Here is a 24898-nt window from a genome sequence, read left to right on the forward strand (position 1 = left end):
GAAGAATAGTTGTTGCCTAGGGCAGGGGACTTGGGGAAATGGTCAAGGATTGCTAATGGGTATGGAATTTGGCAGGGGGAGGGGAGGATGAGGAATATGTCCCAGAATTCAGAGCGATGGTTGCACAATTTTTGAGACTAAAAACAGTACTTACATGTAAACTTTAGGAGTGCAACTTTTGGCTCAAGAAAAAACAAAAAACACCAAAAAACAAAAAGCCCAACTATGGAAGATTTTAAGAGGGACGTTAGTGACAGGGACTGTTTTTTTTTTTTTTTTTTTTGGTTAAGTGTTCTATTTTAAATAGGGCTGTCAAGAAAAATCTCAATCAAGTAGCCAGAATGCCCTAGCAGCAATTGTTAACATTAAACATTAAAACTCCATTACCAAAAGCCGCCTTCCTTGCAGGTCTGTCTCGTTAACATTCTGCAAACGTTCCTGGGAACAGGAGTTGAAGAGTACCATCCTCCTCCAGCGATGGAGGAGTGACATCAATTAGCCATTTTCAAAAACAGAGGATAGGGGCACCTGGGTGGCTCAGAGGGTTAAAGCCTTTGCCTTCAGCTCAGGTCATGATCCCAGGGTCCTGGGATTGAGCCCCACATCGGGCTCTCTGCTCGGCGGGGAGCCTGCTTCCCCCTCTCTGCCTGCCTCTCTGCCTACTTGAGATCTCTGTCAAGTAAATAAACAAAATCTTTAAAAAAAAAAAAAAAGGATACACGTTAAGGGTTAAAAATAAAAACAATCAGACTGCACAATCCATATATTTACTTTTTATTGAATTTGTTAATGTTACAGAGTTCTTGCACTGCCAAACCATGCCTGAGAATTCAAAGAAAGAAATGGTACAATGGACAGCCTCATCCACCCATCATACAGTATATTAAAACTTGATTCATATGCATTTTTATATTTCACAATCTTTTAAAAAGTTATAACAAGAGTTGGAATTTTAAATCTCCTGCAGGTCTTCAGATTTCTAGTATAGTATGCTATTAAATAAAAGTTCCACATACTCATCTCAGTTCCTTCCTCAGTAACATAACCCCCAACAAAATTTTGCTGGAAAAAAAAATGCGTACTTTTCAGGGGAAACGTGTGGCTCAAGATCCGAGAGATTATTTGTTAAGGTTTTTGGTTCCCAAATGAAGTCTTCAGTTTAATCAAGAATCCCTTGTTTCTTGCTTAATCATCCAACCTCTCCTTGGCTGGCTCAGCTGCTCACCCCAGCACACCAGAAGGTAGGCACCCTGCCTCCCACCTCAAACACCACCGAAGTCATGGCCCAGATGTGGTTGGCAGGTCCTGTCAGGAGATACTGTGACCTCCCAGGAGTCAATTTCTGCACTGACACTTTCATCAAGACTGAAATCCTGGAGCTGACCCACGCCGGGGTAGTTTTACTCGCTCACTTGCTTCACTCTTGCCAGGGGCAAGTCTGCAACTCCTGCATTTGGCAAAGGGATTTATTAGAAACCCAGACTCTGCATCAAGTGGTCACATTCCACTTTGAAATATTTCTACTGAACCGAAGATACAAAACTAGTAAATTACCAGACTGTCTCATTAGATGGAAAGACTTTTCAGTAATCCTGGGTAGCTTCCTGAAGTCCCTTTAAGCACTAAAAATTACTAGATAGTTTAAGCTGTAATTATTAAGAACAGAAGTGCTACATTGCCTGTCTTTTACCCCTGACTCTTCAAATGAACATAAAGACATACCGGGAGGTTGGTAACGGAGCTAAACTGGCACAATCACTGCATCTGTAGAATGTCCAATACCTGAAAAATTTGGGCACAAGTGTATCTGGAAATCCTGTCAAAGATATTCAAGATCTGTGAAAACCTAAATGGGTAATTTTAGCTTACGGTTCTGCTCACATCGCTCTGAACTGCTAAGGGCCGGTGAATCCCTTGGCCTGAGCAGAACCCACTCTTTCCACTGCAGTTTACTGTACAGTTTAGACCTGATTAGAGGAGGCTTAGCAGCACCTGAAGTAGAGCCCCCCACATCCACTGCCCTTGACATCAAAGGCTATTTGGTTCCACTCTAGGGATTGGCAAATTCATGAGACATTTTACAATTCTAATGCATATTTCAGGTCACTTATTTAACCAAGCAATATGCTCCGTCAAAGAACTTATTCCAAGTCAAAGGAAAAAAAAAAAAAAAAAAGGAAAAAAAAGGCCTTAATGGGTGGAACACAGAAAAAGCACTACCCAAATAAAAAATTACTAAAAGAAATAAGATTACTCCCTCCCCTACCCCCTTTCCCACTTGGTGGACCCAAGTTTGGTTGAATTTAATTTGTGGTTACCTCAGAATACAACTCAAAGCTTAAATTATAAAATCACAACCCTACAGAGATTATCTGAACACATAAGTTCTTTTGAGAGCGGCATGTTCCAAGAAGTCTAACACAGCCCACTACAGAATATCCTTAAGGGTGGGGCACAGGACAGGTTAATTAAGGTCACTTAAATCTTCATCTTTTACAGCAGATCAGAACCCAGATGGCTGACTTTCTGCAGGATTTCTGATAGGAATCCAGTAGAGCTGGTATCAAGCTTCACACCGACACATACTAGCTGTAACCTTCCAGTGTCCAGAAGTTGTGATCCACATGAAGTCCGCAACGAGTGCAGCAAACCTGAGGTAGTCAGCCCTTACGAAGGCTCAGTATCTGAACATAAAAAGATTTTGAAATGACCACTGGCTGCAGTTTGTTTTTGTATTGGCAGAGTAACAACAAAAGAACACTGCCGAATCTAGTTCACACATTTACACAACAGTGAGAATCCCCCTAAATCCAGTATATACAAAGAGCAGCTGTGACACCTGCACCTCCACAGTGCCAAGGGCCGGTCACTTATATCGAGTGGTCTGCATCGGCTGTGGGTCCAGCAGAGATCAGATGATGAATGGCTGTTCCTGGTGGTTAGCTGCAGTCTAGTTACCTTAGAAGGGTTAGCAAAGACCATTCCTTAATTGTACTGTGTGTGGCTGCTTTTCTGATTTTCAAGCACAGCATACTGGTTGTCTAGCTGAAGTTTAAGGGCCTGGTTTTTTGAAACCTCATCCCTACCTCTAGTTTTGTGTCTTACTACTTCAAAGCTCTTCTCCATTTCTTTATCCCTAAGGGAAAAGAAATGTAATCAGTGAATTTCTTCTTCACTAGGTTGTTGATCCTCCCAAAAAAAAAAAAAAAAGCCACACCCCCCCCCTTGAAGTATCCTGAGGGAGGAAGAAGGGAAAGTGGTAGAGGAATCCTGCTTTCCCTAAGTTTGGGTTACACCACTTGCTTTTACAAAAGACCTACGTTAGTATGGTGACATATTTTTTCATAACAGTGAAAAGCCTCTTCAGATTTCTTTCAGTTAGTGTTAAGTTAGGAAAGAAAGTAGGTCTTCCGGTAACAGCAAAGCAGTGTAATACAACCTTCAGAAAGTGGGGACCCTCTTTGCTTTATGCCTTTCTGGCTTAGGAACCATCTCATAGGAACTCTCTACTTTCGACAGCGGGGGAAACCTGCACATAAAATCATCATCAGATCATTTTCTGGGCTTCAAAGAACAGAAAACACAAATACTGAATCTCTATGGTCCTATTTTCTCTGGCAGCAATCTATTTGAATACTGTTTACTGCAAACCTATTTTGGGACCAACTTGAAGACAACTGCAAAGTCAAAAGGCTATCTGATGACACGGTGATTCCTTCTAAGAGTCACTTTTATTTTTAGTAAATACAAACAATACATCTCTTTATGCCTAAGGGCAACAATTTTCTGATTCAAGTCAGGTTCTACTCATTATTCAATGATTTCTCCTCACTTCTCCTTGATGGGAGTGGATCAGATAAAGCAAGTTGAGTCTCGTGGGGAATCACTGCCCCTTTTTCTGTAGGACAGAGCAGAGGAGCAAGTCCAACGGAGGCTTAAGTTCAAGCCAGATGGGCTCTCAGAGACAAAAAGACTGGTATTTACTTTAAAAGCCACCCCCCACCAAAACCAGTATTTCCATCTGATGTCCTTTACATTTCTTGCCACTTTATTTACTTTAAAAAAAAAAAAAATATTCATGTCCCTACAAAGGATGTGGAAGTGCCATATGTGGTCATTTAATTCCAGGTAGCATTCATTTTAAGTACCTGCTAAAATAAGATTATTTTAATATTAGATTTATAAATGCCAACATCTTTCATCTTTTCACATCAACGGGGAATACAATGAAATATTGCTCTTACATTTCTAGTTTCCATGTTATAAGGAACATGTGCTTATAAAGAATTCTAAATAGATACATGTCATAGCTACAGAACAACACAAACCAGGAATAAAGAAACTTTTGTAGACAATGTCTGTCTTTGGTGCTTCTTACCCACTGCCCCCTTCCAGGGTCCTTACCCCTTTTCCCACCCTCATGCTTATTAAGTCCCACATAATGCACAGCTGCCTGTCGGCTGTAGCCTCCTTTACCAAGGAGATCCCCTCCCCTCCCACCTCAGGTGGGTTTTCCTATCTCCTATATCCCACTCGCTGGCCAAGGGACAGGGTTCCCAGACAAAAGGCAGGAGTTGACAGTACTTACTTCCGGCTTTCTACATGCTTGGCAGTGGACTGCAGGGATGGGAACTGTGTATCACTATAGATTTCTGGTGGTCCTTGTGGTGTTTTCCTTGTTGTGGTTAACCTGGCTCCAGGAGGCCTATACACACCGCTAGTCATTGCCGGTTCTGGGGTCTCTGTAACTAACATTTCATAACAGTTTAAAGCAACTATTCAAATGCCTTGGCATTCTAATAAGCTAGTCCTGCATTCCCAATGACTTGACAATTACAGAAAAAAACCCCAATACCTACACAAGAAGTCTCTCTGGACAACAGAAGAAAGTTATCTGAGAAAATGTCTGACAGTGAAAATACTCTTCTCTTTCAGGGGCAGTCTTCTAACTTCTCTTCCATGTACAACACTTCGACTACCTATGTAAATGAGTTCTTTCAAACTTACTGCAACTGGGAGAGGAATCTTGTTTGTGGACCGGGAGACAGTCTGTCAGCTACTACTGTCTTTCAGAACAGCACAACCTCAGCCCTTAGTTTACATACAGGTAAATGTGGGTAATGACTTCTTTATCTGTTTGGTGGGTTAGGTAACACACCATGTGTAAAGAATTTACTTATGAAAATGCTTGTGTCTATATTTACTTCTTAAAGACTAGTAAAAATAAGCCACTACATATCTTTAATAATTTGTCTTCCACAGTGGATTTTAAGGATCTTTGTCTTATTTTATAAATACAGGTAAAGCAGGAAAAGAACGAGGCAGCTGAGCAGCCCAAAGTCTCCCAGGATGGCTAATGTTTTCGGGACAGAATCTTTCAGCCTTTCCTTATGTATCATTTTTTTCTCTCCCCATTCTTTTTTTTTTTTTTTAAAGATTTTATTTACTTGTTTGACAGACAGAGTTCACAAGTACGCAGAGAGGCAGGCAGAGAGAGAGAGGGAAGCAAGGCTCCCTGCTGAGCAGAGAGCCCGATGTGGGACTCGATCCCAGGAACCTGAGATCATGACCTGAGCCGAAGGCAGCGGCTTAACCCACTGAGCCACCCAGGCACCCTCTCTCCCCATTCTTAATATGGATTCGGTACTTTATGTGTGTTTTCCATTTATCAAAAACTTCATTTCAAATAAAGGCCTCCGCCATAATTTATTAGCCGCAATATAATGCAGCCATTTGAATACTACCATAAAGGCTTATTGTCTCATACAGCTTTTAATGAAGTGTGGGAAAGCTGTAGTATTGCACGCATTCATTAGTGACTGAGCACCTGCTGTGTCAGGCGCTGTTCTAAACTGCACGGTGGAAGATACAAATGTTAAGGACATGCCTTCATGAACTAGACTGGATATTCAGGCTGCTAGCCACATGCAGCCATCTGAAATGAAATAAACTTAAGAATTCAGTTCCTTAGTTCTAGTAGTCTAGTAGCATTTTAAGTGCGCAACCACCACCTGTGGCTAGCAGCTATTTCAGCGAACAATGCTATTCTGTCACTGCCAAGAAGTACTGTGGGGCAGTGCTCGGCTCAAGGGAGGAGGCGCATCCACGTAAAGGTTGGTGCCATACCGAAAATGAGTGGGGGAAGGGATTGTAAAGGGAGCACACGACGGGCAGGGGTCTCAGTGTTGAGGTGGAAACCAAACAAGGCCTAAAAGCCGTAAGGAGGCAAACCTAGCTAGAGTAGGCAAACAAGCCACATCTGGTCTGACTCCAGCTTTCCTAAATGGCTCACTGGAATGCAGCGACACTCTGCCTGCATCAGCTGTCTCTGTGCTGTCACAGCAGGGCTGGGCAATTAAAATCCTCTTCCGTGCGGCCCTCAAAATCTAAATTACCTCTTATCTGGCCCTTTGCAGAAGCAGCTTTCTTAGAGGCTCCTAATATAAAGGAAAGAGGATTCAGGATGAGAACCTAGACACAAAGGGCCTGCGGCAGCAGTGTACCTGACACCCTCAAGAAGCAGGATGAGCGAGGACCAGATTCAAAGAAACAGCAAGTCAGAAGAAGGGATCACAAGGCAGGGATCCCAGGCCTTGCACATCACTGAGAACTTCAGCTTCTCCCCCGAGGAGGGGGGCATGCACAGAAGCAGGCAGACCAGCAAAGAGAGGACCTCACTGATCCATATAAAAATTAACAGTTCAGGGGCGCCTGGGTGGCTCAGTGGGTTAAAGCCTCTGCCTTCGGCTCAGGTCATGATCCCAGGGTTCTGGGATCGAGCCCCGCATCGGGCTCTCTGCTCAGCAGGGAGCCTGCTTCCTCCTCTCTCTCTCTGCCTACTTGTGATCTCTGTCAAATAAATAAATAAAATATTAAAAAAAAAAAAATTAACAGTTCAAAGCAGGGTGGTAGCAGTGGCCCTGGAGAGAACTAGTCACAGAGTCTGATTTTGAAAATAAAGACAAAACAAATTTACTGACAAATGAGATTTAGGTGTGGAGCAAGGAAAAGGCATCAAAGAGGACTCCAAGAGTTGTGGCCTAAGGGACTGAATGAACAGCAAGATTAGGAAAGCGGTGTGCTAACCCCTGACATCGGTTTGAACTGCATGGCTCCACTAACACGTTCATGTTTTTGATAAATACGGTAGAGAACTGTAAATGGATTTCTTCTTTACGCTTTTAATATTTTTCCTCTAGCTTATTCTAAGAATATAGTAGAATATATAAAATATGTGTTGTTACTGATAACAACTAGTAACTGGTTACTGGTATGTTTGTTACTCTTAAGGCTTTTAGTCACAGCAGGCTCTCAGTAGTTAAATTTTGGGGTAGCCAGAAGTGAAACGTGGATCTGACTGCACAGAGGTTCAGGGCCCCTACCCTCGCGTTGTTCAAGGGTCCACCGTACATGAGTTCAGCTGGGGATATGCGGATATTGAGATGCCGGCTTGGCGGCTAAGTGTGTGTGGAGGTCAGGAGAGATGTTAGCTGGTGTGAATTTTGGAGTTGCCGGCATGTGGACACTGTCAAGGGAGGGAGGGCACAGAAAAGAGAGCGGCAGGGGCTGACCACTGGGGTAGAAAATAAAGTCCAGCCAGGGAGAGAGAATCAACAGTGGAGGGAGCAGGAGACTGTGGTGTCCTGGGGTGATCAGCTATGGCAAGTGCTGCTGATGGGGCAAAATGGGTGAGGATGGAGAACTGGACACTGAGGTTAGCAATGCTCAGGTCATCAGAGAGAAAAGTAAAAAAAGCTAAATGGAAAAACATACATATACACCTAGCAAAGGGCTAGAAAGGATGCCAAGAATGCTGACAGATACTAATTATCTGTGATATCTGGGCAGTAAGACTTGGAGTGAACTATTATTCTATTATTCTGCATTTTAAAAAAATGGGTATATGTTATAACGTAATGTTTCTCAAACTTCTCTCAACACTGCCATTTCTAAGGAACCCTTTTAGACATCTGTTTCCTAAACACCATGCCCCCACACCAGGAAATGTTAATATCACAGATACACTGTGCACCTGCTCACACACTTCGTTGTTGCCCTCTGGTGGGCAATACCCCACTAGAACATCTAACACTTCTTCATGCTCCAGCCAAGAACCTCTTCTTATCAACTCTTAGGAGTTGATAAAATGTGCCCTTCTGAGAATTCATGCCTCAAGACAGAGTAAATGAGGAAAAGGGTAAAAAACAAAGACAGGTGGAAACATAAGTACAATATCCCTTAGCCAACTGTCAAAAATTGACACAAATTACAAGTATTTAAAAGTTTGGCAAGTTAGTTTACATATAAATTTAAGGAGCCTACAGAAAAGCACATCTCTTAAGGTCTAAATTCCTTTACACAGGATGTGAAACTCTTCAAACAGACAAATACAAACATCTCTCCTAAGAGCAGAAAGGAACCCCACTCATTGTACTACAAAGCATTCATTTAGTTGCATGCCAACAGTACACTGAATTATACACAGACAGCTGTAGGAGAATAAAATATTAAGCTTACCAATTACTGCAGCAGGAGGTGCTTGCACTGGGGCTGTTTTATTCCAGGGGCCTGAAGATTTCTCTACACCACCGCCGCCACCTCCACCTTCTTCCCAGTTATCACCTGGATCTTCTCTTTTCTCATTATCATCTTCTTCCTTTTCACTAGTGGTAAAGCAAACAAGTGAATTCAATTACAGAACTACCAGGAAAATCACCACTCCATATCCTTACTTGTTTCAAGGCTGATCTGTGTGACCCTAAGACAAGTCACCCAACCTCTTCAGAGCCCCAGTGACCCAATTGCTTAAAAGAAACAGAGACAGAAATAAGGGATTTTATCTGTTATACACTGGGACTTCCACCTGACTTCATATGAAAGGACTGCACTGCTACAAAACGTTTAGAAAACTACTTGGTCTGATAGTCTCTGCTTTCCTTTCTTGCAAACCTCATATAGTTAAGAACACTTAGAAATATTTACCATACTGACATGCCAGGCTTAGACAATCTATGTCATTACATATAGCAGCCTCAAGTAAGAGAAGGACCCCAGCTACCAACCTCACGCAACTGAGGGAGGAAGAGGCCAGGCTAACCTGAGAAAAGAGGACTTAAGAAGGATTAAGAGGGTAAGCTCTGGATTTTTCTAGGACCAGACCAGAGTGGCTGCTGAATAGGCACTCATGGTAAGCAAATTTTCAGTAATAGAACAGTTCTTGTAAGTTGTATAATTTCATTTCCTAATCCTTTAGCACATATTACAAAATACTCTCAAAATGAGAATTCACATTCCAACAGAAGAAACAAGCCTGTGTTCAGTGTTGACATTCAGTGCTACAGACTTTTTAGTGCCAGTCTCTACTGTTTTTGACACAGGGAAGATATAGAACTGGTTTCTATCACCAGATATGTCACCCATTTAAAGAAGAGAATACAAAAACTCAGTCTTTGGCTTTATTAGTAATTAGAAATGCAAAAGATAGCCTCAGTGGTATCCCAAGACTGTGTGTAGTGTTTATGCCTATTTCTTCTTTATTCTTAAATTGGCTTGATTCAAGAATCAGGGAGTCAAATCTAACTGCCTTTTGCCGAGATTCTCCCTCGCTGCTGCTACCACCTCTGGCACAGACAACCAACCTTTCACTGAATTGTTTCGGGACACTGGTGGTTTTTCCTAGAACTTCAGCCTATCAACCTCTTTACCATTCTGACCACGCTTTTCTCTCCTACTGAAAAAAAAAACAAAAAAAAACAAAAAACAGGGCTGTTGCCTAAAGCTGTCCTCCGCCTTTTACTCTTTCAGACATCTTCCCCCTTTGACCCCTGATCAGTGATCATGGCCTTAACAATGTACAGATGACTCCCACCCTACTGTGCATGACCCTGGGAACATGACGGCCCCTCCTGGCTTCTACAGAAGGACACTAAGTGTTTTCCTGCCATTTCTGTTAAAACAAGGAAAGTGCTAGCTATAAGACAAATTTCTCAAATAACCAACAGTCTCCTTTAAAGACCCTTATAGAGGGTGTGGGTGGCTCAATGGGTTTAAGTGTCTGCCTTCAGCTCAGGTCACGATCTTGGGTTCCTGGGATCAAGTCCTGCCTCAGGTTCCCTGCTCAGTTGGGACCCTGTTTCTCCCTCTGCCTCCCACTTCCCCTGACAAATATTTGTCCCTCTGACAAATAAAAAAGTAAGATCTTAAGAAAAAAGAGAAAATTTCAAAGACAATGACCACCAACAGAGGTGATTCCAGATTTTGGAGGCCTAGGGTGACAATCAGGGAGGGGAGAGGGGAATGAACACATCCTCAACCAGCATTTGTAGCATGATTTTACTTACGATTCTAAGAGGAAAAAAGAATTAGAATAGGGCCAAGCCACCCTTCAGTTTCCCCTTTTTTAACACATAATAGAATCTGTACAGCCACTTAAAATGCTGACATGGAAGCAATATGTCAGTTAAGCCAATGGCTTTCTAAAACAAAATCTATACACCTTAATAAGTAGAAGGACATTCTGATTTAAAAAAAAAAAGTTAAAAAAAGTAGCTGGGTGCTAGAATGCCTGATTTTATTTTCTTCATGCAGCAAGTAGTTACGAGCAGATTCTAAAACCAGACTTCCTGGTTCAAACCATCTAGGTTTTGCCACCGACTAGGCCAGGAGACTTTGAGTATGACACTTAACTTCTGTATGCCTCAGTTTCCTCTATGTAAAATGGGGATAATAGCTCCATTATGAAAATTAAATGAGTTAATAGACACAAAAGCATCAAGAAAAGTGCCTGGCATAGAGTAGGTGCTGTTAAATGTTAAGACTTTTTTTTTTGGGGAGTGGGAGGTGGGGCAGAGGGAGAGAGAATATTAATTAAGCAGATTCCATGCTGAGTATGGAATCTGACGAGAAGTTCAATCTCTCAACCCCAGCTGAAACCGAGTTGGACGCTTAACTAACTGCACACCCAGGCGCCCCACTATTACATGCTTTTTAATATCCATTTGAGTTTTCAGACAGATGCCATCTTTATACTAGGAAAAAAAATAAGAGAACAAAACGCAAAATCTCAAAAACCCAAAACATGAACAGTTCTTTTTAAATAGATTCTAAAAAATTTTTTAAATTTTAAAATTAAAACTTTTTTAAAATTAAAAATTTAAAAAAATTTTTAAATTTTTAAAATTAAGATACCAAACACTATGACCCTGTTTTTGACAATTTACACATAGAAAGAATGACCAGGTAAGGATATGAAGGTCCTAATTTATCCAGGAGTCTAACAGTGGTATCCTAACATTAGAACTATTCCAAAAATAGTTTCAGTCACCCACTTCTGAGAACTGATGCCAATGTAATTTTACTTTCATGTAATTTGCTTGGTTCCTGAGTAAAAACCTAAGTGTTATTTACCTAGTTACATAAGACTTGTTAGTATGTCCCAGTAACCCAATCCCTTGTAAGACCCCTACAAGGATTTTAAGAACCTTCACCGCACTTTTATACTCATATATATCCCCAAAGTATGCTAGCTTTCTGTTGGTCATTTACATTGTGAAACACCTCAGCAAAATGTGCTGAATCACTTGTTCAAACATACACACTATATTCTAAAATAGATTTTTCTTCAAATTCTTTAATATTGGGTGATAATATATCTAAACGGAATTATCAGCTTACAGTAAGCAATCAACTGAACACTAAAAAATTTAGCACTGATTATCTCTAAGCAGAAGGGATTAGAGATCACTCTCATACATTTTTTAAGCTGTTATACCTTTTAAAAACCCTTTAAAAATATAGTTTTTCTAATTCACAGTAAGATACTAAAGAAAAGCCCCAAACTGGCTTGACAGAATACTGATGATCCATGTAAAAGAAGTTCCTTTACTAGTAATGTTTTAAAGTAATGTTTACTACCTCTTTACTACCTTTAAAGTAATGTTTACTACCTCTTCACCCTGAGACAAGAATGAATAAAATCACAAATCTAAAAATCCTTTTTTTAAAAAAAAGATTTTATTTATTTATTTGACAGAGAGAGAGAGAGAGATCACAAGTAGGCAGAGAGAGAGAGAGGGAGAAGCAGGCTCCCCACTGAGCAGAGAGCCCGATGTGGGGCTCGATCCCAGGACCCTGGGATCATGACCTGAGCCGAAGGCAGAGGCTTTAACCCACTGAGCCACCCAGGCGCCCCTAAAAATCCCTTTAAATTACAAAATATTACTAAGTAAGAGGGATTTAATTAAAGGGATTGTGCATCTGTAATAACAGGCACAAGACAACCTAATATTTTGGTTTCTTAAGATTCTAAAGTTAAACTAAACATTGGAAATTGTCTAGTAAGGACCTTTCATCCAAGAGAGGGAAGGAACAAAGGCCCAGAGATGCTAAAAACCTTGTCAAAAGCCTGTAGGACTAAGGGCAGGGTAGAAATAACTTAAAAATCTGATTACTTTTTCTTACTTACACACTTCCAGAAAATGTCAAATCTCTAAATGTCTTAAGACACACGTGCAAAGAATCATTTCCACAGGAGATAATTAGGCTAAAATTTGGTATTTGACCCAAAAGAATATATAGCTAAATTTATAACTAAATATACAGCTGATTAACATATCAGCTAAATTTCACATTTCTAAACACTACACTGCTACTTGTAAATACATTAGCACAATTTAAAGTCTATGGTCTTAAATATGCAACAGTCTGTAAGGTACTAGTGGTGGTATAGCTGAATGAAGCAAGAAAATGTAATACTTACGGAGTATCTAGAAGGCCAGACCCTGTCCTATCACTTCACAAATTAAACCTCACAATAACACCAAGGCAGGCAGGAGACTTACTATACAAAGGAAGACACAGACACTCAGACTAAAATTTAAGCCCCTTCCCCAGGGCTACAAAGTAGCAAGCCAAACCCCTTGTCTCCAGAGCTCATACTCTCTCATGTTGCTTCTTTCATTTTATCCTCTTTAGAGCTCTAACATAGGACACAGAAATTTTCTCTATTTTGAGCAAATTCATTTTCAGTACGGCTGATCAGGATTACACAACCTGCAGCAGTTTCTTAATAAAGATGGGACATCCTTACCTCTTTATCTCACAGGACTTTACATGAGTTTATACATCCTAACCCTCCTTCCCCAATACTAGGGTTTTAGCAGCTAAAACAAAATCCAGACTTGACTGTGCTTCTGCATCTCCACTGGTTTGCCCTATTACCCAACCACTGTTATAACAGCAAAATGGCTAGACATGGCCTGATGAGCTATGCTGGCAGCTTCCTCCAAAAACTCTTTCTCAATGCCTTCACGGGAGACTAAGTGTCTCTCTCCTGTGTTCCACAGTTTCCTGCCCATCACTGCAATGATCTACTGGTGTTTAGTAGAGCAGGAATTATTTCTACAACCCTGATGTCTGGCACACTACAGTCACACTAAGATTTGCTACAATGAATCCAGCTTTGCTGCAGGAGTGATTTCTTCAAGTAACAACTTACCCAGCTCTACCTAATGGTTTTAAAGGTCTAGATTCTTTTTTTGTTGTTATTAAGATTTTATGTATTTGACAGAATACGCACAAGCAGGGGGAGGGAGCGGCAGAGGAAGAGGGGAAGCAGGTTCTCTGCTGAGCAGGGAGACTAACGCAGTACTCAATCCCAAGGCCTTGGGATCATGACCTGAGCTGAAGGGAGATGCTTAGCCAACTGAGCCACCCAGGTGTCCCTAAAGTTCTAGATTTTCCTTTTTTTTTTTTTAAAGATTTATTTGACAGAGACAGCAAGAGAGGGAACATAAACAGGGGGAACAGAAGAGGGAGAAGCAGGCTTCCTGCCAAGCAGGGAGCCTGATGAAGGACTTGATCCCAGAACTCTGGGATCGTGACATGAGCCAAAGGCAGATGCTTAATGACCAAGCCACCCAGGCACCCCAAGTTCTAGATTTCTTAAGAAGGTTTCTAAAAAAACCACTGGGTTCCAAGAACTCATTTTTTTTTTAAAGTAAGCCCAAGATGACGCTTGAATTCACAACCCTGAGACTGAGTCACGTGCTCCCCCTACTGAGCCAGCCAGGTGCCCCTCCAAGAAGTCAATTTATTATTGAAACAAAACAAACGCTCAACATTTAGTAACTTCAAATATTAAATTAAATCCATTTTAAAGATGAGAGGCCTACAGGTCCCATTTAGACTGCCAACAATCCAACAATCCAAGCTCCAATGTTAAGCCCCTTTTATCACCATCCCAATGGCACCCCCCTAAAGAATTTGTCTCTACATAATGAGGACCTTGAACACATCTGTTAATTTAGACACAAAATCTGTACGCAAGCTCTTTTAATACTCTTGGCACTTAAATCTTGAGCTAGTTGGTATATGTGTTAGAACATTAATACAGCATTGTTTGCCGCTACTGAAAATTTCCTTTCAAATGAACACTTACCTTCAATAAAGGTCCAGCATGCTAACCTATCATAAGGTCTAGTGTCAAAAAAATTTTAAGGCTACATGCAGAATTTGCAGCTGACTAAAGCAAATGTGACAAAAATGATCAGGAGATCTAAGCAAAGAGTATATGGGTACTTATTTTATCTTTCTTGGAACTTTCCTGAGGTTTCTAATTTTTCAAAGCGAAAAGTTGGAAGAAAAAAATTTAAGATTATAAGGCTGAAAATGTCAAGGTATTTTAAGTCAAATTCCAAAGTTTCATATTCCCTTGTCTCATACAGAGATAGCAAAGCTGCCTCTCTCACAGAAAAAGTTTAACAAATTGAAGGCATAAAGAATCATGTGCCCCAACTTCTCAAAGCTATGTCCTTCCTTCTGCCCCTTCCTAAGGGCTTCTGCCTAAAAGATTAAGACCAAGCTATGGAAGACAATAATTCAAGGTCTACAGTTGAACACTCTGAGAAGGATTTTTGCTATGGTCATACTCATGCCAACCTGAACATGTCATTTTCTATCAGGTTCACAGTGAACTGATTCACCAGTCTTTAGTCATGATAGTAGTCAGTGTACCTTCACTACCCCTTGTCCTCAAATCTTGGTATTATAAATCAGGTGCCTCATGGTTAAATAACAGACTGCCAAGACTAAGTTATTCTAATTTACCCAATGAATAGAGAAGATTAGTATTGCTGAGTGGCTATTTTACAAATACCCTATTCAAAAATCCTCACAATCCTAGGAGTTGTCTCAATTCTGCAGATCAGAACCAACACTCCAAAAGTAAAATGACTTGCCCAGGGTCACACAAGCAGAGGCTGAAACCCAGGCTCCTCTTTCCCCAAAGTCCATGTTTTCGTGACATTATCAACTCCATCCCATTTATGTGAGTAACCTACTTCCACTCCTTTGAAGAAAACAAAGTGTCTTCTTTCCTTGGGGATCCCGATCCTACCAAGTTTCACTGTCAAAAAAAAATTTTTTTTTAAAAGATTTTATTTATTTATTTGACAGAGATCACAGGTAGGCAGAGAGGCAGGCAGAGAGAGAGGAGGAAGCAGGCTTCCTGCTGAGCAGAGAGCCGATGCGGGGTTCGATCCCAGGACCCTGGGATCATGACCTGAGCTGAATGCAGAGGCTTTAACCCACTGAGCCACCCAGGCGCCCCACTGTCAAAACATTTAATACAAAGTTTATAAGGATAGACAGTATATAGTGTGAAAATCTGTCATTATTAGACCTCAGATGATGTCTCGCACTCAAGTCTTTCCTGAAGGCTGTTAGATCGTGAAGGTAATGGAAAAAATACTCTTGACTCCAGGGTGACTGAGGAGCCATAAAGGCAGCTTCCTGAAAATATGTTTTTCAATGTTAGGTTAGAGAAAGACTTGTGGCAGACCACTCAGGAGTAAGACTAGGTGCTAGGAATAACGAGAAAAACAACATAAAAGCTAGTCAAGCTTCAGGTCAAGCAGAATTTAAACACTCATACTAGCAGAGATTTACCTACACCCCTGGCAGAGGTGAAAGACATAATTTAAGAAATGTTTCATTATCTCTGGAGTAGCCAGAAAGACAGACAAAAATAACCTTGAGTATGGATATGGAATATATAATCAATGACAGAAAATAGACCTCCATAATAAAAAAATATAATAATAAAAATCCTCCATAATATAATAAAATCAATTTCCAGCATTCAGTGAATTCAAAACCTTTCCCCTCAGAAAGTGCTACTCTTGCTCAGTAAGTTCAACATGGTCAAACACTATTCCTCCTGTCACTCAATCTTCAGAATTCGCAGTTAAGAACCTGTGCTCAGGAAAGATGGACCAAGAACCTTATTCTACAGCCAAACAGGAACCACACAGCCAGTGCCAAAGCCCCAATGGATAGGAACTTCACATCTCCTCCTCTTAATTTTCACAGGTCAAACCCCAGAATCAGGGATATATATATATATATATATATATATATATATATATATATATATATACATACATATATATATATATATATATTTTTTTTTTTAGGGATATTTTCTTAACTACACCTCTCCAGAAACGTCTCACATACAAATTCAAGAAGTTGTTGGGAGTAAAATTTAGCCTCATCACTTCTACTTATCATTACTTCAAAAGAAGCTCAAGAGTGGAGAAGCCCCATTTCCTAAAACGTTTCCCACAGTCAGTCAGGTTTCACTTTGGTTAAGGTCCCTAAACGATGAGAAAGAACCTAGGAGATAAACGCCTGGCACTCTGGGAGGTATTCAACAAAAGTAAAAAATATTAGCCCTGGTGTTTGAATTTGAGTAACTTATGTAAGGCCATAAATATTACCACTTGGAGAAGTCAAAAGACAGTATTCTGTTAAGGAAAATTACTTCTGCCCGTGTGCCACGTGGTCACTGGTATACACAAACTGCAAACTTCGAACTGGAGGCAGTTCATTACATCATTTATTTCTTTAAACTGGGAATGAAAGAGTTTTAACCTTAAAAACGGTGGAACCATACATTCACCCATTAAAGTAAGACATCTATTCACATGAATCTAAAACCAACTATCACAGATTGGACTTAATATGTTAATTTCAAATCCCCTAGACCAACCAACCCATTTTTATAAAAAAAACCAGTCTTCTTGAACTTTTTTTTTTTTTTTTAAGATTTTATTTTATTCACTTAAGAGAAAGAGAGAAAACAAGCAGCGGGAATGGGAGAGGGAAAACCAGACTCCCAGCTGAGCTGGGAGCCCAACAGGACCTGGAAATTATGACCTAAACAGCAGATGCTTAACCATCTGAGCCACCAAGGTGCCCCTATTTTCTTGAACTTTAAAAATAACATGCTCAGACTATCTGATGCCCTATAAAATTCTAGGGAGAATAAATCTGCAGTGTTAGGATACTGATTATTCTTGGGGGTGAAGGTAGTGACTAAAAGGGCTTTAGATAACCTCTGCAGGAGTAATGTTCAGTTTCTTGACCTTGCTGTTGATTACACAGATTGGTCTCACTGGGTGAACATATAAAATCTGTACATCAATTAAGTATACTTAAATTACAAAAATACGTATGTATTAACTTGCTTATTGGAGAGATCTGAAAACCACGTTATTTTTGAATCAAACGAACAAAACCCCTAGGTTCAACACACCAATGTTAAAATGAATGTCTTCAAACCACAAAATCCATTTCATTTTAGCGGTCTCACATAAGTAGGCAAGCTCTCACAGGATTTTGGAGCTGACAGCTAATTTGATCAGCATACAGAAGGACTGCCCCCACAGAGACAAGGAAGACACAATCCATTACAGCCCTAATATGCATATCTAAAGCATGAGGCCTCTGTGATGCGGTTTGGGGGCTAGTAAAAAACCAAACAGACTATACCTATCCTCAGGGTTATCTAAACGCGTTTGTAACCAGACCATACCTTATTTGCATCGCCTGAACTCTGAGGCCGCTGTAATCAACCTCTTTTTGCTCAAACTCTTTCCACTCATCTTCATCCTGTAAAACACACACCATTTGATCAATTAAAGCTATGTGTTAAACACAACTAAGGCAAATATCAGACTATGAAAAAAAGACCAAGCGTCTGGAACCTAAAATATAGACTCGATTTCTGGCCAAAGGCCCTTTTTGATTCCAAGGCGGCCGACTAAGCTAGAGGACAAACGTGCCCAGCAGTCCAACCCTTACTTCCACCGGGTTCCCTCCAGAGAGCTGTTACTTTAAAAGCAACCAGGAAAAGTCGAATGAAAAAGTCAATGGTAACCCCACAACTAAATGTCTACCACAATGTTGTCATGAGACTTATTCTGTTATGGGTTTAGAGGCCAAGCCATGGCAATTAAAGCTGCCACAAATGCGATTGTTAGAAAATTCTGCTCAGACTGGCGGGCTGAAGTCAGAACACCAAATTACTCAGAGCCGACGTCACTCGATAAATGCCGCTCTGGGCTGGGTACTTCGGACCCAGACTCATTTCCCCTCGAGGGTACCGCGGACCGACTCTCGGTCCCGGCCAGCGACACGAGGTGGAGGGGCGGGGGGTCCCGCGGGGAGAGGCGGGCCGGCCCGGCGTGGGAAGCCCCCGTCACATGGCCAGCCTCCGCGCCCGTCCGCCCGCTGGCCGGCCCCTCCCGGACGCTTCCCCGGGCTGGCGGCCGGCGGGGGCGGGCACATGGGCGCAAGCGCGCGGCCCGGCCCCGAATCCCGGCCTCTCCAGCCCCTCACCTTAGTCACGGCCTTGGTGGTGGCACCGGGGCCGGAGGCCCCCGCGCCCGCGGTCCCGCCGTCGCCCGGCCGGGCCCCCGCGCCCGCCCCGCCGCCCGCCGCGCCCGCAGCTCCGCTGCTCCCGCCGGCGCCGCCCGCCGCACTCGCGGCACTCGCCGCCCGGCTGCTCCGCTCCTTTTTCTTCTTCTTGTCCCTCTTGGCGAAGAAGTTGTCTAGGCTCCGCTCCTCCGTCTCGGCCATGGCCGCAGCCTCCTCGGCCTGGATGGGTGGGGCCGGCGGCGGGCGCGGCCCGCGGGGCTCAGAGCTCTGGGTCGAGGCCGGCTCTGCGCTCACGCTCCCGGGCGCGGCGACGCCTCAGCCCCGCGGGGTCGCCGAGGCGTGTGCGGCGGGGCGGGCGGCTCCCCCCGCGTGCTGGCGGGCGGTGGTACGGTCCGCCTAGGGGATCGCGAGCCGGTGCCGCCGCTCGAAGCCGCCGGGGCTGCCGCTGCTGCCGAGCCCGCGGTGCAGGATCCCGCCCGCTCCGCAGCCGGAGGGGAAAAGGAACGCGCGGGCCAGCGGCTCCGGCAAGAGTGCTTGGCTAGCGGCGGCGCGTGCAGGAGGAAGACACGCGCGCGCAGGCCCGGAGAGGAAGGGAGAGGGGGTGGGGAGGGGAGGGAGGGGAAGGAGGGAGGGCGGGCCACCAGAAGAGAGAGGCAGCGCCCGCGCGTGCGTACTTAGCTCCGCCCGCCGCTGTGGGAGCGCAAAGGGGAGGGCGGCGGGAGGAGACGGAGGCGGAGCTGCCAGAGGAGCCAATCAGGTGTCAGAACGAAGCGCTTAGGCGACAATCCCTGCCTCAGACGGGGCGGGGCCTTGGGACAGAGAGAGGAGGGTGTATGCTAAATAAGTGGGGTTCCTGATGGCTCCCGCCTCCCGATTGGCCAGGGGTTTAGCCTTGAGGGCGGGCATTTAGAGGGCTAATTGGTGACTTGGCTGAAGAGGTCGGGTGAAAGGGGCGGGTGGGTTCCGTCTGAGCGCATGCGTAGGGTGCACGCGTGTCTGCTCGCCCAGAGCGAACTGTGGCCTTGTGGCTTGAACTTTAGCGAAACGGGAAGGTTTTGCATTAAGCTAGCTGTGTTCAAGATGGTAACTCCTCCTCCGCTGCACTCTGTACTTTCACCTCCTCTGGTCTGGCAACTTTTTAAATTTTCATTTTATGGGATGGTTACTAGGAAATGAGAGGAGCCGTGGGCCTGAAGTTTTGGTCTTTTTACGAAAATCTTTGATAAGCCGGTAGGTAGATAGGGGGTTAATTTTGTCTGGACTCCACCCTTTGCTAGTCGTCTTCCAAGGTCAAGCTAAAGAAATCTGATCCTCGAGCTTCTGATATGTAAAATGAGGGTATTCTTGTAAGATAAGTTCGGATGGAGGACTTGTTAGCTGCCCAGCACCGTGCGTTAATACATTTAAATAGTGCTCCCCGCCCTGACTTGAGTCTAAATGATGGATGCAATTTATCCTTAGCTTTTATATATCTGGTAAAAGGAGGAGAACGGTGTGTCATAGGGATGGGGATAAAATACCCATGTTAAACCTGGTTTTACCATTTAAGTACCTTTTGGGCCTTGAGAATGAAAGGAATTCTTTAATTTGAAATCGGTGGCCTAATGTCAAGTATTAGACTTTCAACTTCCTCCTTCTAAGGACAGAGGAGAGTGCAGCTACTAAGGAAATGACTCAGACTATGTTAGTAGCTTCATGGGGTAGACATAGTACAGCCAGTAAAAGGAGTGACGACTGTCTTTTCCTTTATAGTTTCCGCATTGAAGGTTGTCTTCCCTCCCTCCCTCACCTCTACTACTATTAAAGAACTGAGTTCCCAGTATGTCAACAAAGTAAATCAAGAACTTAGCCTTGGGCAACAGTAAGCTTAGGTATAATTCCCCAGATGTAGCCTGCCCCCAATCACCCAGGTGAACCCTAGGTAACTTCCTTCTGTGACACCACTTATCTTCCTGTGATGCAGGCCAAGTCCTGCCCCCACCCACATCTCCCTTAAAGTTAAGTCTCTGATCAAATTTCTTTTTCCTCCTTTCTGTCCCTTTCTCCCTCCATTCCTTCCTCCCTCCCTCCTTTTCTAACTTTTGTCCTTTCCTCATCTATGAAGCACCTATTTAGCTATATTTTAAGGTTATGTGCCTTATTCTAGGTTGAGTAATTTGTCATTCCTGGCTTCAGCTCCCTTATAATCAAGAAATTCCAGATACGAATAACTGGGATTCAGTCCCCCCCCAACCCGCCCCTTTCTTAGGTCCCCATCAAGTATCAGTGTCTTGAAGGAATTAATGACTTGGGAAAATGTAGAGAAGGCATAGCAGCTGAGGGTTGACACCACAAAATTTCCCACTACATTTTTCAGCGTGATTCATGACATGCTTCCAGAACTTGATCATATGTACTGGTCAGGCCAGTAGAGACACCAGTATCTTTGTGGTTCTGTCTGTAGTTATTGTTTCTATAGGTCTATTGTCTGTAGTTATTCTTTCCTCCAAAAAGCTCATCCCTTCCTAGTGGAATCCTCTGCTCTGAAACTGACAGAATGCATTCCCACTAGTTCCTCTTCAGTCTCCCCTGCCACCCTTCTCTAGGTTGGTTACACAGCGCCCTGAATCCTGCAATCATCCCCTCATCACCATCTGCCCTCACCTCAAAGCATCCTCCGGCTCCCTCTTGATGGTTTCTTCCCCTCCGCCTTCCAATATTTAGACCGTCCCCATCTTTATTTTTTTTTTTAAAGATTTTATTAGAGAGCAAACGAGCACAAGCAGGAGAGAGTGGGAGAGGGAGAAGCAGGCTCCCCACTGAGCAGGGAACCCCATGTGGGACTTGATCCCAGGACCCTGGGATAATGACCTGAGCCAAAGGCAGATGCTCAATTGACTGAGCCAGCCAGGCACCCCAAGACCGTATCCATCTTTAAAGTAAAACAGACCTTAACTTGATCTTGCTGGATGGAAAGTTGAACAGAGGTGAGGAGTCAGACCATTCCCAGGTATTTCAGCACATCTTCTAAGTATCTTAGAGTTGTCTGAACATGGAAATGTCTCTCTGAGCCCTCTGAAATGGTATAATCCAAAAGAGATCATTTATCTCCCTCAACAAGACCCACTGAGCCAACATTCTGTGAGCTCAAGAGCTGGCAAAGGGCAGCCGGACCCAGCCCATTGTCCCTGGGTTCTTTTTTGCTGAGCTGTTTATTCCAAGTTCCATTCTGCTACCTAGGCTGAAAATTCCACACATGCTCAGCTCAAAGGAATGTGGCTCATATTGGCCAAAGAGCTTGCCAGGAAATAGGGAGCAACTTTTCATTTGTGGCTTCTTGTCATTTGTGGCTTCCTCTCTCACATCTGTGAGGCAGATTGTACTACGGCCTGAGCTATTCCACCAACCTTTTCCAATTGGGGAGCAAATGCCTTCAGACCACTTCCTCTGGGGAGTCTCTGGTGACTTCTGCAGGCAGTCTGGTTCCTGACCTTTAAAGGTCCAGAGACCTTTTGTTTGGTATGGTATTTGATGTCTTCCTGGTATTTCCATGATTTGCTTGTTGTTTAACTTCACTCACTCACTCACTCATTCATTTATGTAAAACATTTCTTAAAATGATCACTTACTCCGTGCCAGGCCCTATGATACAAGTTAAGGATAATTAAGTCAGAGATAGGCATTACCCTCACAGAGCTTACTGTATGGTAAGCTGCTACCAGAAACAGACAAATACATGTACATACAGCTACAGCCCTTGAAAACCCTGCACAAGGGAGGAATGGTGCGGGGCATCAGCCTGCATCACCCAGGCATTTGATGTTGTAGAATGTAAAATTGTTTCCATTAGTCTCCAATTTTTTCACATGAACAGGGGAATAAATAAGACATGGACTACCAAAAAGTGTTCCTTAAAATTGTTCTCTGTTGGCTTCAGAACGCCCACTCTCAGGTATATAAAAAAATTTGACTTTCTCCCTCAACCTCAAGTCCCTCCTTTGTCATCCCTGACATTAAGGCCCTAATCAGAGGCTGAACAGATAGCAAGATGAACAAGGTGCCAGACCAGTGGCTAGCCAGAGAAGCCTGTTTCTAGAGATATGTAACAGGCTGCCATGTATGACCCTATACACACATACCACCAAGGCTTGCAAGCAGGGGTTGGACTCATTAAGCCCACCCCTAATAAATCTGGTCTGCTGTTAGTTGAACCACATGAAGTTGCTGCTCTCTGACTGTTTTTGGCCTGCCCATATAGCAATTTCATATGGTTCAACCTAATATATCTGAGAATAAATACAAAAAGGCCATACCTAAAGGAAGAGCTTGGACCAGCCCACCCACCCATCAGATCACCTCCCTGAGTATCCTGGCGAGGGCGGGGTCCAGGGCTGGGATGTAATAACAATGGAATGACTAGCAATCTTATCAACTGTACTGTATGGAGAAAGCAGGAAACAAGAATGAGGGAGAAGGCTGGAGAATAGAAAGGAAAAAGAAGTAGGGTAAAACCAAGAGGCCAGCCGGTGACACTTATTACCCACCGTGGTCCAGGAAAGAACAACAGGAAACTGGAGCTCATACAGAAGTGCCCTGCTGTGAGGTTGAGGCGACTCACTAAGCCCCACCCTGACTTAAATGAAATCTGCCCGCAGCTAACTCTTGGGATATACTCACCAACCAGCCAGCTGATGGCTGATTTGGCTCTCTGGTTGCTTATATTGGGAAAAGGATGCCCCAATTGAGGGAGGAGCATTCCAGTTACTGACGGACTAACACCAGCTGTGAATAAATACACAAGTATCTGGTTATATACTTCAGCCTCCTATGAGTTGGATTGCTGGGAGTCAGGCATCTCCAGGCAGCTGGACCTCAGAGTACCGACTTGGCTGCAAAACAGGTTCAGCTCTCTGGTAAATACATCAAAGTAAAACAACCCTGGGTGACCTCTTTGAGAGCAAGTTAGATGGCTCTGGCACTAAGAAAAACCTTATGACTCAATCATTTTGATCACAGAGTGCAAGGATGTAATTATGCTGGAAAGGCACGATTATCCTGTTCCTGACCCTAACTCCATTCCTGGTCCTATCTCATGACCCAACAAAGTAAATGTGAAATTCTGTGGCCCTGGTTACCAGGTCAGTAGGTCAAAGGAATCGTCATTTCTACTTGGTCTACGAAGGCAGGATAAGGGTGAGGGTACTGGGAGCACAGAGAGACCTCCTCCATGCCAAAGGCAAGTCCTTTACTTCTTCTTCCTGATCTTTACCTCAGGGTCAAGTGCCTGCTTTCTAGAGTCAGACCTGGATTCAAATTGAAGCTTTGCCTCTTCCCAGCAAGTCTTTTGACTTCTGTGCAGCTCAGGTGTGTTCATCCATAAAGCGGATGATGAACACAGTTGCCTGGGAGTTGTGAGGACTGTAGGAGGGAACGAACTGAGGACCAGTCAGCTCAGTGCCTGCAATTGTCAGCCCAATTAATGTTAGGTATTGTTACTGGGATGTTCATGTTATTGCTAAGACATGTATCATGAGTCATAGTTATATGGGAGTGTTAGGTGACTGTTCCTTGTATCTATCCTCTCAGACCCTGCTTCTTCTTCATTACTGGGTCTTCAGTACCTACGGAGTGAGTGCCTGCTCCAGAGGAGACAATCATGAAACATTCACTGACAGTTAGAAAAAAAAAGTCATTCTTTATGTTTGCAGTTACTAGATATGAAATAACTTAGTATTTTGGCATCTTCTCTCAAGTCAAGTTATATAGTTTTTACTCACGTTAAACCGTCTATGACCTCAGGATGTCTGGATCAAAATGGCCACTCAGAAGAACCCTGTCTGTCTAGTGACAGACTGAGCACCTCACTGCTACCTGCTGCTCCACTCAGTCTTTTGAGCTGGGGAGTCCCTCTCCCACTCAGCCCAAACAGAACTGGACTTCATGACCTACTACTCCTCAGTCCAGCATCTGAGGGGAGAAGCTAGGGGTCTCCTCAGGTAGTCATTGATAAGCCTCCTATCAGATGATTACACAGAAGAAAGCATTTTGATGACCATGACCCCACCTCCTGCACGGAGTTAATCTTAGATGGTGATTCTGAGATCTGCCCCCCTCGACAGGCCCTCCCCACCGTCCTGAAGGGACCTTTCCACACAATAGGAGGCCCTGCCTGAGGAATGCTGAAAGGTTAGGAACTGGA

The 24898-nt window shown here is 43.4% G+C and overlaps 1 protein-coding gene across 7 annotated transcripts; it reads right to left on the reverse strand.

The window, feature by feature from the left end:
- Positions 1 to 758: 758 nt before the first annotated feature.
- On the reverse strand, positions 759 to 21776 carry CDV3 (CDV3 homolog). Of its 7 annotated transcripts, XM_047736728.1 has the most exons (6): positions 18682 to 19406; positions 17876 to 17952; positions 8518 to 8663; positions 4589 to 4748; positions 3087 to 3136; positions 759 to 2958 (listed from the first exon to the last, which is right to left on the reverse strand). In XM_047736728.1, the coding sequence occupies exons 1-6, from the start codon at positions 18919 to 18921 to the stop codon at positions 2951 to 2953; spliced, it is 681 nt and encodes a 226-aa protein (XP_047592684.1). In that variant the 5' UTR covers positions 18922 to 19406; the 3' UTR covers positions 759 to 2950. The 7 variants fall into 7 exon arrangements, with proteins under 7 accessions (XP_047592684.1, XP_047592726.1, XP_047592683.1 ...); XM_047736770.1 differs by lacking the exon at positions 18682 to 19406 and adding an exon at positions 21650 to 21776 and having other exon boundaries at positions 759 to 3136; XM_047736727.1 differs by having other exon boundaries at positions 759 to 3136; positions 18682 to 19407.
- Between the last annotated feature and the right edge of the window lie 3122 nt (positions 21777 to 24898).

Source organism: Lutra lutra, chromosome 1 (genome assembly GCF_902655055.1).
Source record: "Lutra lutra chromosome 1, mLutLut1.2, whole genome shotgun sequence".
Lineage (NCBI taxonomy): Eukaryota > Metazoa > Chordata > Mammalia > Carnivora > Mustelidae > Lutra > Lutra lutra.

Bases quoted from the DNA above. Each gene is read 5' to 3' on its own strand.
- CDV3 (XM_047736727.1), bottom strand. From the start codon at position 18,921: ATGGCCGAGACGGAGGAGCGGAGCCTAGACAACTTCTTCGCCAAGAGG. The intron at 17,953-18,681 runs GTGAGGGGCTGG...TGTGTTTTACAG, and splicing joins CCACCAAGGCCGTGACTAAG to GATGAAGATGAGTGGAAAGA. The intron at 8,664-17,875 runs GTATGGTCTGGT...CTTTACCACTAG, and splicing joins GTTCAGGCGATGCAAATAAG to TGAAAAGGAAGAAGATGATA.